The sequence below is a fragment of the Planococcus citri genome, chromosome 3 (genome assembly GCF_950023065.1).
Source record: "Planococcus citri chromosome 3, ihPlaCitr1.1, whole genome shotgun sequence".
NCBI lineage: Eukaryota > Metazoa > Arthropoda > Insecta > Hemiptera > Pseudococcidae > Planococcus > Planococcus citri.
The window spans coordinates 421,374-437,288 of record NC_088679.1 but is presented as its reverse complement, the minus strand read 5'-3'; the positions used below and the strand labels follow the sequence as shown (position 1 = coordinate 437,288).

The 15,915-nt window shown below is 42.1% G+C and overlaps 1 protein-coding gene across 2 annotated transcripts in view; it reads left to right on the top strand.

Annotated features, from left to right (window-relative positions):
- The window catches only part of LOC135841434 (atrial natriuretic peptide receptor 1-like), a 131,188-nt gene that overhangs the window by 49,914 nt on the left and 65,359 nt on the right, over positions 1 to 15,915 (top strand). For both annotated transcript variants that reach the window (XM_065358391.1, XM_065358392.1), the window contains one exon: positions 5,594 to 5,983. In XM_065358391.1, coding sequence (XP_065214463.1) covers positions 5,594 to 5,983 — 390 coding nt within the window. The remainder of the gene's footprint in view (positions 1 to 5,593; positions 5,984 to 15,915) is intronic.

The following is a 15,915-nucleotide window of genomic DNA, read 5'->3' as shown; positions in this document are numbered from 1 at the left end:
GATTTTAAACATTACCACGTCGCAATCAACTTCGGGTCAGTTATTTATTCACTAGTTTCTCAAGTATTACAATAGCGTAATTAATTTTAAATTTGCATAATATTTCAATTCATTGAAATAAATTTAAAAAACAAATAAAATTTCAATTATAGCAAATTTGGAGATTTCATATTGTTCTTTTCAAATAGAATTCATAACAATGTCTTTCAATATGCAAATTTTAGTATTAAATTGCTTTTAGAATTTAATAGATAGAAAATCTGACGTCATATTCGTATTCAGCGTTACAAGAAACGTACTATTTCATGTGTCGCACGAACAAAACACTTTTTTTAATTTTTACCCCCTTTGGGGAGGTGCCGGGGGCCATGGATGGGGTCCAATCAAAAATCTGACGTCATATTCGTGTTCAGCGTCACCGAAAACATACAATTCGATATATCACATGCCCCAGATTTTCTTTTGAAAGTTTCACCCAAAATTGGGGGTGGGGGTGCTCCCCCTTCGTCAAAGAGTCCCATCTCGAAACCTAAATATTTCGAAACAAGAAATAAACTGAGAAATCGTTTGGGTATTAAGACAGACATCGGTGATTGCTAAGCAAAACATTTATGCTTTAAAAAAAATAGTTGTACCAAAAACAAAACTGATGAGGAAGTCTGCAAAAGTCTGCAAAAATGCCACCAAAAATAAATTAGGCCTACCTAAGCTGAACTGTCAGAGGAACACGTAAACCGACTTTCCATCGAGTTCCTAACAAGAAATAAACTGAGAAATCGTTTTGGGTATATTAAGACAGACGTTACTAATTATTGCTAAGCAAAATATTTATTCTTAGAAAAAAATAGGTATACCAAAAACAAAACTGATGAGGAAGTCTGCAAAAGGACGCAAAAATGACAAAAAATATCACTTTATCTGAAATATCGAGGGAACGCCTGAACCGATTTTAATAAAACTCGAAATCTCAAAATTTCGGCAATACACCAGTCGGGAGGGATAAAGCACTTTGTTCAAAATTTCATAGGTTTCGAGTTTACTCTGCCACAAAATTGGTACATAAACACACACACACATATATATATATATATATATATATATATATATATATATATATATATATATAAACTTTAAGGAAACCTGAAAAAAAACTAATGGTCCCACAATGATCCCGACACCCCAAAACGCAAAGAAAATTTACTCCGGACCGAAACTGTCACAGTTGAGACAAATACAGTACCTGACTTTTCTTCGAAAAGCCGGTAAAACCATAATAATAATAACAACCATACCGCGTAATATACTTTTTTTTTGTTTTTGGTCTTTTTTGCCAAGCAATTTCACGACGCGACGCGACGCGACGTGTGGGTATCGGTATCGGTATAGTGTATAGTGTATAGTGTACTCAACTTACCCGTGCAAACGTTAACTTATTCGAGTTACGTCTTCTTTTTGTTTTCGTCGCGTTCGTGAGTATTTTTCTAAAACATAGAACGGAACGCGAAACGCAAAACATACGAGTATATTCTCGTATTAAGGTGGATCGCGAAAAGATTCGAAGGATTTTGACCAAATTTAATAAAGACTTTCATTACGAGTTAAAAGTCTCTCAGAAAAAATTATTGTTCCGAAGGTGACCCGGAAGGGAGATATGAATCGCAACAACTCAACGGTCAAAAATTGTCAAATCGCCAATTAGCTCCGCATCTAAGTAAATTCGTACGTATTTTAATTACATAAGTATTTTCCTCTCAAATATTTCGCGATAATGCTAAAATGTCGAAAGACGTAATTTCTGCAACTTTTTTGGTCATTAGAAATCGAGAAAAATACCCGGCTAAAAAATTCTCAGATTTTTTCGGTTTTTTGAAGTAGGTAGGCGATAGTGATGAAAAATTTCAAAAAATGTCCCCAGTTTCAGAAATGATGTAAAATACGCAATTACGCATTCTCAGAAAACAAATGTACCCTAAAACGAGCGATTTGTAAATTTTCAACCTCTCAGCAGAATCCTAGAAGTACCTAGTTTTGCATTTCGATGGCAATGCAGGTGGATACGGAATCTCGAGCATCTTCTTTTATGTAAAACTTGGCGGGTTTTTTAAACACATTTTTCTCGAAAATTCCCTCTCTCTTCTCCGGGCATCTCCGGAGTTGAATTTTTTTACGAGTCACTTTCAACTCGAAACGAAGGTCTCTAGATACTAAATTGGGTTAAAATTCTCCGACATTAGAGTGGAGTGAGAAAAAAGAACGTATCTTCGTTTTCTGCAAAAATTGGCGAAGAAGTGTACTTGGAATGGGAGACTACCTAAAACAAAAAATTTTTGAGGCCCCTAACGCGGCGAGCTGAGTCAGAAACAGGTACTCGGATGAAATCATTTTTGAAAAAAAAAGGCGTTTTCTGCCACTTTTGTATACTCGTAGTTGAAACCTCTGCAGAGTTTAGGTTAAACGATGCCGCGTTGCTTTTTCAAAAATGGCCGCACTTTGAGCATCGTCGTTGGTTCTGCCTCTGTTTAGCTAGACGTAGAGGACTCGAAATTCTTCCGCGTACCTAGTCTCGCTTTTGAGGCAAGCTTCTTACCTGCAATTTGCGTTAAAATCCAGAGTATGCGATTTTTCTTTTCTCTCTCAGTGTAAGTGTACCGTACGTAGGTATACCGATATCGTAGTCTTACCATAAGAAAGGTGGGTTGGATTGTTGGCGATTCGAAGCCGACAATAATGCGTAAAGATTTGTCGTCTCTGGTGGTTGTTGGATGAACCAGCGTGGCAGCGTGGCAGCGTGGCGGCGGCAGCATGGCGTGAATGGTGCGATGGCGATGAGATGTGGCTTGCAGCGATAAAAGTTGAAAAGTTGCTGGGTTAGGTATATAAGGTAAGGTATTTTACTCGTATTCGCTGGGGAATCATCTTTACTCGCACTTTTACGAGTAGAGACGACGGTACGCGCGCGTATACTCGTATACTCGTATATGATAGTCCGAGCCTCGAGTGTAAGTTATTAAAATTTATAAGCGTCGCTGCTCGCTCACTCGCTCGCTCGCTCGCTCGCGAACTAATATTTCCTAATACCCAATTCATATACCCTCATCGTATGCCTATTAACTTACCCACACCCAGCCCTTGCGATTGCGTTGGTACAGGCTATAGGTTAGCGTTAGCGTTAGCGTTTGCTACCTGCCCTTATACGTAACCTATAACCTATTACCTACAACCTACGCCTCCTCTCTTGTACCTCTACTCGTATTCTTTTGTCTCACTCGAACATTCGTATCGTATCGCACTCGTATACTCGTAGTTAGCTATCTATTCCCATAGGTCTCGTTTTCTCGATTGAAACAAGTTCCCGTTTTTCGATTCGTTAAATTGTCAAAATTTCACCCCGCTTTCGAATACCTACAGTCTACACTACGTAGTATACGAGAAGCCGCGTACTTTATTTTATTGTTGTTGCCGTTGCCGTCGTCGTCGTCGTCGCCGCCGCCGCCGCCGCCGCCGCTGGTTCAATTTCGTTTTCGTACGCCGCGCCGCGCCCTTTACAAATTACGTGTACCTACCTACGAGATAGGTAGGTATAGGTAGTCCGAATAATAAGACGCGATACGCGTAGTCTTGTACTCGTCGAAACCGATGGAAATTTCTTTAGCGCGCAACTTGAAAAATTCACTCCTAATGAGACATTCTCGTTTGAAATTCGATGAAATACTCGTAGTCTCGTATCTACTCGCGTCGCGTCGCGTCGCGTCGTGTCGATGCGACATTTCTGAAAAACGAGTTTCGCATTTATGAATTTAATGATAGCCTAATGAAACTCGACCGCGAAATCAAAAATGTATGTTGTACTAGTACCTAATATACTCGGTACCTATGTAGATTGTAGACGGTGCTAATGTACCGACTCGCACGTATGCTATCCACAAACCGGCAAAATACGCGTTGCGTTGCAGCGTTTTTCTTATTCTTGAGATTAACTTTATCCCTCTACGGTTACGGTGCGGTGCTTAGAATTTTTCTGCATGGTCTCTCACTCGTATTAAACTTTCTCGCCGATTGCGTCAAAATGCAGATTTTAAAAAATTTTGCCCCCACCCCCCACCCCCCACCCCGGGGTACTCCTCCATATAAGTCCACAGTTACTAGGCATATGCGTTATCGGTAAAAACATATTCGAAAATAAATTACGATTTTTGTTGCGGATGTTTTTTTTTTTTTTTTAGAGTTTGAAAATAAAGAGGAAAGAACTAGCACGGCTGGCGCGGGCGATGGCGCTAATGTGTACGTGATCAACCTTATCCGTGACTTTTGATTACGACACCGACGCTGAATTTCTGTTGGGAAATTCGTAGGTACTTGAAGTAATCGCGTAGAATTTCTTTATATATTCCCAAGTCAATTATAGAGTTGGCTTTACGAGTATTTTTCTCCTGAAAATCGTACTCGCCTTTTTCAGCGTACCTTTTTACGTATACGTACCAATTCGCTGTTCGCAGTTCGCTATCCGCTATCGTAGTTATGAAAATTGAAAATTTTCCGAATTTGTTCGTCGAATTACGAACGGAATTACGGAATTAGGTACTGCGAAATGTTAAAAAAACGATTTCCTCGAAAGCAGATTAGGTATAGTTGATAAGTCGCGATAGCATTAGCACGGTGCGCGGCGGCGGCGTGAGCATTCAGCATTGAGCGAGCAACTGTAGTCGACTAAATATGTACGAGTAGTTGTGTAATGAAGTTGCAAGCACAGTTGTACGTAATATGTACGAGTATTTGTGTTTTGCCCCTGTAAGAATATTAAGCTAAAAATGAAAATAAAAATGTATCGATTTTTACTCTCCATCTTTACGCTGCAGCCAACTTTTCGTCTTGCCATCGCATCGTCGCGTCGTCGTCGTCATTTCATACGGCACGGGCGGCACGACGATGCGGCCCCGCAGCCGCGGTACGGTGGATGGTGACTGGTGATACGAGTACTTGTACTAATCATTACGTCTTCTTTCTAATTAATTTTCTTGAACGTTTGAAAGCGGAATTTTCATCTTATTTTGCGCACGGCGATGGCGATGGCGATGGCGGTACGAAGTATACAATTTTTGCGAATGTCGTCTGTGGAAAGTACTCGTATTTAGTCACGTGTGACGCGTTTACTCATAGCCATTAGCCGTAGCCGTAGCCGTATCAACTACAACTACGAGTACGAGTAAATTTCAGTACTATCTTAACCATCTCTACACTTTTACACATAAAATTGGGTATCGCTTCCGCTTTCGCATACTTACGATTAGGTCCTACTCGTATCAGTTCTTTTTTTGTCGTGACGGACGGCGCGGTGCACTGCTCGATGTAATCTCTATCGTCCTATCACTCGAACTAGCTCAAATTTTTCAAGTTTTCAGAAGACTTGTAGCACGTGATGCCAATGGCCAATTAGGTATTTATACGTCTACGATTTTGCATCCGTTGCACTACTCGTCTCGTACCTCGTACCTCCTACCTACGTAGGCGTATCTAGTGTTTCATTTTTACGTTTATGTCCTAAGTAGGTATACCTTAGTGATTTGTTTTTTTTTTTTTGTCGCACATTTTACAGATGTATTCTTGGGACCGGTATGCGATTACGTGATAGCTCCTGTCGCCAGATACTCGGGCGTATGGAACATACCGGTGATGACGTCGGGCGCCCAGGTAGACATATTCTCGTTCAAGCCGGATTTTCCCACCTTGACTCGTATGATGGGTTCTTATCGACTGGTTGGCGAAGCTTTGCGTTACATATTGAACCAGTTCAGTTGGAACGTGGCCGGAATATTATACTTCAACCACGGCTTGGATTCGCCTTTGGGACACGCCAAGTGCCATTTCACCATGTCGGCCGTATTCAAAACGTTGAGCCAGAAACCGTTCCATCACAGTTTCAACGAAAGTGCCGATGCCAACGAGTACAAACGATTGTTGCAAGAAGTAGCCAAAACCGCTCGAAGTAAGTCTCAAGTACATACAATACTCAATATACATACACACTACACATACCCTACTTACTTATAGCTGTTAGTGTTACATTTACGATATACAAATACCTATCGTACGATATGTGGGCTAGGCTTATTCGTTTCCGTATAAGTACGAGTAGTTGCCTATTGGCTATTGCCTGAAGCCTACACGCGTAAAATACGAGTAGAAATTTTATCCCATTTTCACTTTGGAATTTAGGCCTATTATGACTACGCGTACCTACGTTTCGACGACCCGCGACTCCTCTTCCACTCGCTCGTCGTCCGCCGAGACCTTTGATTTTCAAATACGTATTCTCCAACAGGCAACATTCGATAAACGCGTACGCGTACGCGTATAGCGTACACTTATTACGCGGACTTGGGCGGCTGCTACAATACGTACATACATACCTACTCGTACAATACGAGTAGGTACCATATTTTGATCGAAGGCTACTTGGCGTCATCTTTTGATTTACGTATTACTCGTAGGTATTGCCGAGTAAAAAGTACATACTCGTACGACGGAATTTCGAGAAAGAAAAATTTGACCTTTTTTTTACAATACGACGATTGTCGATTAGTTATCTCCCATCGAGAGCGCATAGTGCTTGTTTTGCTCAAAGAGCTGACCTCGCACGACACGACACGACACGACGCGACGCGACGCGACGTCGAGTGATAATGTTACTCACCACGTAAAAGCGAACAGAAGCGAAGCGAAGCAAAGCAAAGCCCGTACGACTACGACTACGTCTACGTATTAAAATTTCAGAATATTTCAACCGCAAATACGCGTATCTCTCGTAATTGCCATCTTAAATTTTTCAACGCCACGCCACGCCACGCCGCGCCGCGCCGCGCCGCCCTGTTGCGAAAGCACGATCGACGGACCAACCGACGACGACGACGAGTGGGCTTACTACGTATCTGTATGTATACGAGTAGTAAAGGCAGAGAGCCTGTGGCAGTGGGCAGCCGTGCTCATCTGACAGCTTCGCCCTGCTCGTGTCCGTTGTCGATAAAAAAAATCACTTTTTACGGGCTCGGGCGATGAAATCGAAATCCTACTCTACTCGACTCGAATACAAGACGCGGGTAAAATGAATAAAAAATGAAGAAACGTTTCGGGCAGAGCCTCGCGCAACAATTCTTCAATCGTACCTATTCGTATTCGTAGACTTACGCGCAGGTTTAGTACGTAGGTAAATTAGGTATATAACGATCAGCCGTAGGTATTGTTATTTTTTGTTATTGTATGTTGCGACGATCGGTTTTAGTATATGATTATTAATCATCTCTATTAGGGTTGTTTGCGAAAAAAAATAAAATAAACGGTCGCAGCGTTACGACCAAATCGGCGCGGACTTTCATTTTCAGTGGAAAATCACGTAGAAAAAATGGTAGCTCCGGTAGTGCCCTCGAACAGGAGATACGCGTATGAATCCTCAAAAAAGGGGCATTCTCGAAAAAATCCGTGTTTTTTTCGCTCTAGAAAAATGTCTTCGCTTCGAAAGATACGAGTAGTATTCGAGGTTCTGCATCGACGTACCTACACATATGCGATTGCCGTCAAAATCCGAGACCACTTTTAGACGTTCTAACGAAAGGTTGAAACTTTGCGAAATATTTTCTTATCAAATATGTGTACTTTTATTACGACGACTTAGTTATGCCAAAAGCTCGGCATTGAACCGGACGAAGACCAGCCAAATTTTCAAACGCCAAAGCGCAATTTTCGATTTTGGGCGAATTTTAAAAGTTCACATTTAGGCAAAAAATAAGAGAAAAAAATCAAAATTTTCCCAATTTGACTTAGAAAGCAGAAGCCTCTCAACTGCATTCGACGAAATCGATTTGGCAGGTCGAAAACAGAGCTGGTATATTTCAAATTTTAACTTTCTAGGCCAATTTGCGAAAATTTTGATTTTTCCCCCTCATTTTTGACTTAATTTGAACTTGAAAAATTCACCAAAAAATCGGAAACTGAGCTTTAGCGCTTGAAATTTTGGCTGGTGATAAATTTTTGCGTACTCTTTCAATCTACGCGTGCGTTGAGAAACGCAAAATCTGCGATTTCGGCTAACCTGCCAATTAAAATGTTGATGGCCGCCATTTTGTTAGTAAGGTCGAGTTTTTTTTTTGGCAAGTTTGTTTTAAAATATCGTTTAAGATGCCCCATTAAAAAAAAAGTTGTCCCGGAAGAAATCATTCCTAATAATGTCATATTCCAGACAACTAGATGAATTACGATAAGTAGGTACCTACCTACCTACCTACCTACCGGTACAATAATATTGTACCTATTTTACTCGTATATGCGTGTACTTTCGCCCAAAATACTCGTATGTTCTATGTACTTGTACGTACATGGAAACGAAAACGTCGCATCGCGTTCGCGTTCGCGTAGCGACGATGTTGATGAAGTTGTCTGTAAGAATTGCCGTAAATGCCGCAAATACCGTAATAAATGCGATTCTACATACATGGTACGCGTACGCGTACGCGTACGTCTTCGTAAGTTCGTACGTCACGTCGCGTCGCGTCGCGTCGTCAGGTACACCCGCACTACCCCGCCCCGCACCATGTTGCATGCCGTCATGCCGGCTCGCGGCTGTTGACGGTGTTAATAGAATTGCATACCCAGTTCGCCGTAAATACGTGTACGAATACGAGTACGGTGTCGTCTTTGCGACTCGACTTCCTCCCGCACCGCGATCGCGCTACATACTCGTAGATATACCTACTCGTACCTTGTTTTGTATTACCGATTCCCACGTAGTAGGTATTTACAGTTGTTTTTTATTTTTAAAAATTACGCGACAAACGCGTAATAACGCTGAAACATTTTTGGAAAAAATCCAGTCGGCTTTTCTCGAAAAGTCAGCAGCGAAGGTTATCGTCCTATAATTTTTATTTTTTTTTATTCGTTTTAAAGTATATTAATTTTTAGAAATTGCGAAAAACGACAAATTTTGAATTTTTCACGCGCGAATTTATACGACCGTTTTTTAAAGAAAATTTAACAGGATGCAGGATGTATCGCACGTATTCGACAAAATTCTCCATAAAAAAACTATTCTAGACATTTTTACGTGTGAAATGTCGCAGCCACGCGTCTATTTTAAAAAATCAAGAATCGACAATTACCCGCTTTCGTCACTTTTCAATGTAGGTCTACTATAGTTAATTTGATTGTTCCGCTGATTTGCGGTTGAGCTATTCGTATCTACGGTATTTTTAAAAGTACCCATTTTTCGCTGTCCGTTCAAACATAACGCTCGGCTGCTCGTTAGAAAATATTTTTACGTAATACACACTCGTAATCTCATCATTACACCTCTGTCGCTAGATGCAAAATGTACGTCATTATGAGCGACCTAATGTCGGGTCAAACACGTACATAATGAGCGTATTATATCCCTAGTGTTATGTGGCAACGCCGCGAAACTCGCCATTACGTACGTGTTACGTTTGGACATAATTTAACAAATTTAACCGGTGAAGTTTGGTCACTCATAGACGCACATTTTTTGCATCTAAACAACAGAAGTGTAAAATGGTGAGGTTACGAGTGTTTATTATGTAAAGCACCCTTACACTACGCGATTAATAAAATGTGTGATTATGAACTCACTTTATTAATCTAGTAATGTAATGTACTATTACACTTACAGACGCATTATCACTTATCTGCGCCATCGAGAAGCATAACACGTTGCGGCGAGGCATAAGGGATAAGTGATTTCAATTTTCATATTCCCAATTGATTATTAAGACTACGAGTAAATTAAATTCGTCGGCTTTATTATAATTGAGGGGAAAAAAGAAAAAAAGACGGATGCGCTCCCATTATACTTATTAATCGAATGAAACAGTATAATATAACCCAATTTTCTGATACGCGAACGTACGTTATTGTATTCAAAGCAGCAACCCCCAGCAACATACGTACCTATACGACTATACGTTTATTATGTAGGTACTCGTACTCGTATAGTCGACGAGCTCGCTCTTCGTTTCGCTTTTAACGAATGCGAAATGTTTGTTAAACTTTTAGCAAGTCCGATCAAAGTAAGTATAGAGAAAGATTTCGGCAATTTGCATACATGTCTATTGTCTACACTTGTATAGTCTACACGTACACGTACTCGTAGGTTCGTCGTTGCCTCGTTGGTATCGCAAAAATGGGTGCATTTATGGCAATGGCGTGGCGTGGCGCTGCTGCTGCTGTTGTAACTTTGAAATACGAGACTATAGCGATTACGAGTGGAAGATTATTTTTTTGCGCGGTGATTTTTTTGTTTTCGTAAATTCGATTCTTTAAAGCACGCCACGGCGCCGCGCCGCGCCGCGCCGCGCCGCTGTGCGTATACGCGTACCTACTCGTATTATGGTTGAACTACCCGCAACTCGTTATACGAGCGTTAATAAAACTCTCGGGTCTCGGGTCTCGGGTCGAGTGTTGAGATATTTTACATCATCGAAAAACGCGTAAAATTTAATAAAGCTTGTACGAGTAGTCGAGTACTCGAGATGAGTAGATATACTCTCGTACGTACGTACAGCTTACCTCTACCTCACCTACCGGCTACTCGTCTCGTACCATTCGCAGTCGCGGATAGTTTAATTTCGCTTCGCCGCCGCCGCCGCCGCCGCCGCCGTCGCGTCGAGGGGTTGGCCGGTACGCGGTACGCGGTACACGGTACACGCATCAACTACGACGGTAATACCGACGCACGGTTGCCTACGATGCTGTTCGCAGAGATGTAAACGCCTCCCAATCGTGAAAATCCTGATACTTACTTACGTACATACTTGTTTTTCATTGTGATAAAAGCCTGCTAACTGAGCCTTTTGCTTGCTGCCCGGCCTGGCCTGGCCTGGCCTGGCCTGGCCTGGTGAAAATAAAAACAAACCGTAAATGGAAAGTAAGTCCTTCAATTATCCACGTACTCCATTTCGCTGCTTTTGCGGTCAAACTATTTTCACTAAAATAAACACCAGCTTTGCCGGCGTGGCGCGGCGCGGCGCGGCGCCACTCACTCCTCGCCTCGCCTCACCTCGCCTCGTCGCTAGCTGCTACAGCTGCTTTTCATCTTGGTCTATGGCTATGGCTACATCCCGGCCACTCCTAACTACCTCGTTGAGTGCCTGATCTGTACCTCCTGACGCAATCCAAACTATTGCTAACCGTTTCTACTATCGTTCGTACATTATAGGCCTAACTCATTTCGTAATATACTCGTAGGTAGATAGTAGATACGCCTACTCGACGTATTTACGAGTATGCCTAGCAGTAGCTATACATATAGGTACTCCTATGTACGTGATTGTACTCGTAGTGTGGTTACTACTACGAGTACGTAGTGCGGTTTTGTAAACATCTCGGAAAACGCTGACAGTAAAGTGAGGCCATTTTCGACAAACAAAAAAAAAACAGCCGAGCAAACAAACTAAAACAAAACGAATTATTTTTATTGCCCGAGTCTTCTTGTACGATTTCCTAAAAGTTTGCAATTTATTCGAATTTGCAAAAAAAAAAAAAAAAAAAAGAAAAGAAAGAAAGAAAGAAAGAAAAAAAGTTGGGAAAATGCACGTTTATCGATACACGCGTAAGATACTCGTATCTACCTACTTTTTTATACTCGTATGTTCTACTCGTGCTCGAGTTTGAATTATTCTTCGTGTTGCGCCTCTCTGTGTAGGTACGAGTCTAGCCGCGCATCGGCGACCCTTCGAATCGTGATTGTACGTAAAAAAATGGCCAGTAGCGCGTATTTCGTGGGCCCGCGCCCGTTGGGCCGTTGCGACGAAGCCACATATGGCTCGCTGGTAAACGGAAACCCGAGTGAAAAAAACAAACAAACGAAACGAAACGAAACGAAAAAAAGTTGATAGGTGAGCATAAATGCTAATTATACTCGTAGTACGTGCGGTGAGGTCGATATTGACATTGGCAGCATACCTATAACGTACTCGTATACCTATTACCTACGAGTAGCATATGTTGCGATGCGATGCGATGTGACGGAAAGTTTTACGTTTGTGGACATGGACACCGGACGGTATCCGAGCTGTCGGTAGGTATACTTACATGACAATTCACAATACACATGTGTACGAGTGTCGTCATACCGTAGTAGGTATACGAGTATTTACTCGTACGTATGTAGATGTACCTACTTGTATTCAGTCAACAACCCGAGCCGAGCCACACAACAAAATCTCTTTCCTCCGCCTGCCTGTCTGAATTACTTACTCTTCGCCGTCTCTTTCCAAACGGCAAGGAAGCCGGCATTAGAGGACCAATTTCGTAATTTCGTCTCATCTTGCGATAGAAAAGTTTCGAGTTGAAGACCGAATTGGAATTTCTCGCGAGTGTTACGAGTACTCGTATTATTGAGATGCTGCAAATATAGATATGTAGGTTGTATCGGGCTACTACAACTAGTATCTACTGTTCGAGCGAGGCGAGTTATTCCTCAGTCCTCACATTCCACATTATCCGTATCCAAACCGCTTTTTCTTTTCTTCCTTCACGCCCCTCTTCCAATCCAGCAACACCATTTTCTCAACTCATCCCCTTGTTGTTTCCACCCTCGCTCAAATATAGGCTACTCTCTGCACTCTCGCTGCGATGCGATGCGATGTACTTGTACATACGTACGTCTACGTACGTACGTAAACGTTTAAGGTAGCTTAACGTCAACTTATACTCGTAGTTAGTTGATGGAGCTCGTCACGAATGTGTTCTTTTTCTAATACGAGTACGTACATACGCGCGTTCTCCATTATAATATTTTTTACAAGTTGCAAATTTTCACATTTTAAAAAGATTCGAAAATCGTCGATTTTTGGCAAAAAATTACTAACACCTTTGTTTACCCTCCTGAAATCGACTTTCCTCCATCCATTTCCGCCATTTCCGCCATTTCCGCCATTTCCGAGCTGACCTCGAACCTTCGGAAAAAGTTGACTATTCTGCAGCAATTTTCAAGTCGCTCCGAAAGGCGTTGTAATCGACTTGGCGGTAGCTGAAAATTTAATCGCGTCGCGTCGCGTCGTAAATTCGACACCCCGAATCGATTAAGGCGGCCAGCGCGCGCGGGCGAATTGCGAATCCGAGGCGACGAGTTGAAAATGTTGCCCATTTTCTTACAAGTTGGAAAATCTCTAATTTTTAAATACTTCTTTCACACCCTCCTCCCCCAGCCCATAACGCGACTCCGGGACACACTTTTACGGAATCAACAGAATGAACGACGAGTAGATGGAATTACGTACTTCGGTGCTTTCGGGCAGTATCGCGCGAATGATTTGAAATTTCTCTATAAAAGTCGACGCGAGTATACTGTAGGCTTCAGATTGGCCAGAAAATGGTTGCAATCGATTCGCAAAGTCGATTACATTGGTGGGGGGGGGGTAGAAAAAGTTTTGAGAAGTTTGCTACGAAAATCGACGATCTTACAATTAGATTTATTTTTTTAATTTGAGATTTTCCAAGTTGTGAAAAAATACCCGCATGTCCGCGTAGGTACTAGGTATCTACATTTTTCTACGCGCTATCTCGTATTTGTGATTCGCCCCCGTTTATGGCAGGATTAAATTTTCAGCCACCGAAGTTGATTACAACGCCTTCTGAAGCGATTTTATACTGATGGAGAAAATGCAACTTTTGTCGGTGATTCCGGACGAGTCCGAATCGTCTGAAAAATATTCGAAATTAATTTGGAGGCATCGGCTTTTGTAGGAGTACGATGTACGAAGTACGAACCCGTACATTCATTTCGATCGGATATTTTCAAGAGTTCCCTTCGAGGGTAGCTGGGTATCTCATTATTTCCGTGCTATCCCCTCCTCCTTGTTGGAAAATGAATCAACTTTTCAAGATGAGTATGTAGCGCACTGGCGCATTGGTATGGTATAAGAGTACGAGTAGGTATAGGTACACCACGTTAGTTGAAAATTACTTTTAAAAATTTTCAATATGTACTCGTATCGAAACGAAGACACTTTCTTCCAAGCTCAAACAGTCGCGAGTCGCTTCCTTATCGCGTTAAACGCGTTTGCGTGTATATGGTGGTTGGTGGTAGAGGTATATACCTACATACTCGACTCGTATGTAGTACCCTTTTACCTACCTGTTGTTGAAATTTGGCCTTATGTAGGTTTATTGTACTTGTACTTACGTTAGCGTTAGATGGAAGAGGTGTTAAGTATACTTACTTGCGGGTTAGTTGCGTGTTTCGTAGGTACATACATATATACGTAAGTGCCGAGTAGTAAGTACCTACGCGTAATACCTACGTATCGTATGTTTTGCGACGATGTATTTGTTTTAGTACAAAGTACGAGTAGCTACAACACGGATTCATTAAGAGTACCTAGTTGTACCTACCTATGTAGTACGTATTTATGTACGAGTACAACGTACGTAGAAAGTGGAAAAAAGCAAAAAGCGCGGTGAAATTCAACTGTTGAGCGCGTTCGCTGCAGCTGCGGCTGCGGCTGCGGCTGCAGCTGTGCTTCTCCCGCTTCGTCGCTTCGTCGCTTCGTCGCTTCGTCGCTTTGTTGTCGAGTAGCGTTCTAGCGTTCATGGCTCGGCCTTATACGAGTAGGTATTTCGAATTGTTGCTTCATATTTCTTCGAGCTTACTCTCGGATATTTCATTCGTCATTTCGCATTTTTCCGCCGCCTTAAGTTGTGTATTATTAGCCGAGATATTTGTCGTGAAAAACGTACTCCGCCATCATCTCTGCCTAGCGCTCGCTTTCCTTTTAATTTGTTTCGTTTGCCTTTTTCTCTCTCTCTCTCTCTCTTTCTTTCTTTCTTTAATAGCAACGCGATTTTCCCAAGTTACTACCGGCTTTCATCTTTTTCTCAATTTTTTCTTTTTCTTCTTCTTCTTCTTTTTTCATCACAAAAATGACCTATATAGAGTAAGACGTTGAGAAGCTATTGACGGAAATATGGCATGGCATGGCATGGCAGCGAGCGTCTTGCCGAGTTATCAGGTAAATACAGCCGGGAAATGATAATTTTTATTGAAACAGGCCGAAAAATATTCGAAAAACGCCGAGTAACCGTTTTAGTTTATCGTTTGCGTCGACGAAGACGACGAAGACGACGACGAAGCGATACGAAGAGTTAATTCGGTGCGAAATGCTGATGTAGTGGTACGCCGTACGCCGCTGTGGCGGTGGCGGTGGCGATGGCGATGGTGAAATACGTATAAACTGCAAAAAGCGTGTCTTAATACGCTCGCAGCGTTTTTCGGCTCATTTTAAAAGGCGAAAATTTCGAAACGTATCTCTAATCGAGGAATCGAGGTTTGTTGGCAGAACAAGTTGTCGCGTTGTTTTGAGAAAATTTTCCGATGAATTTCGCCTCAGCCCCAGCTTGCGAAAAAAACAATAAATTACCGCAACAACGAGAACGCGCCGCGCCGCGCCGCGCCACGCCATGCCACGTCGATTGATTCGTTTTTTTTATTTTTATTAGGTATTTTTTTTATTTCCTGTTCGGCTGTTCGCTGTTCGCAGCTCATCAAGTTGACGCTGACGGTAGTTTGTTTTTCGCGTATCTGACATTTTCGAATGGCCAATTTTACGAAACGAGTATTTTGCTCTGTAGCAGCAGCAGCAGCAGCAGCAGCAGCAGCAGCCGCCGCCAGCCGTACCTTTAGTAGATACCTACTCGTACAAGATGTGTAGGGCTATACTTTGTTTGTATACTGCGAGCATTACATGGAGCTTTACGTTTTCATCGTGCAAATAAAATGAAAAGCCGTGCGGCGCGGCGATAGAAATACGAATGGTGGGACGTACGTACAAGTATAATTTACATCTCGTAGCTCTCTTCATGTATAGCGGTAGCGGTAGCGGTAGCGGTAGCGGTGTACGAGTACTTGTAGTG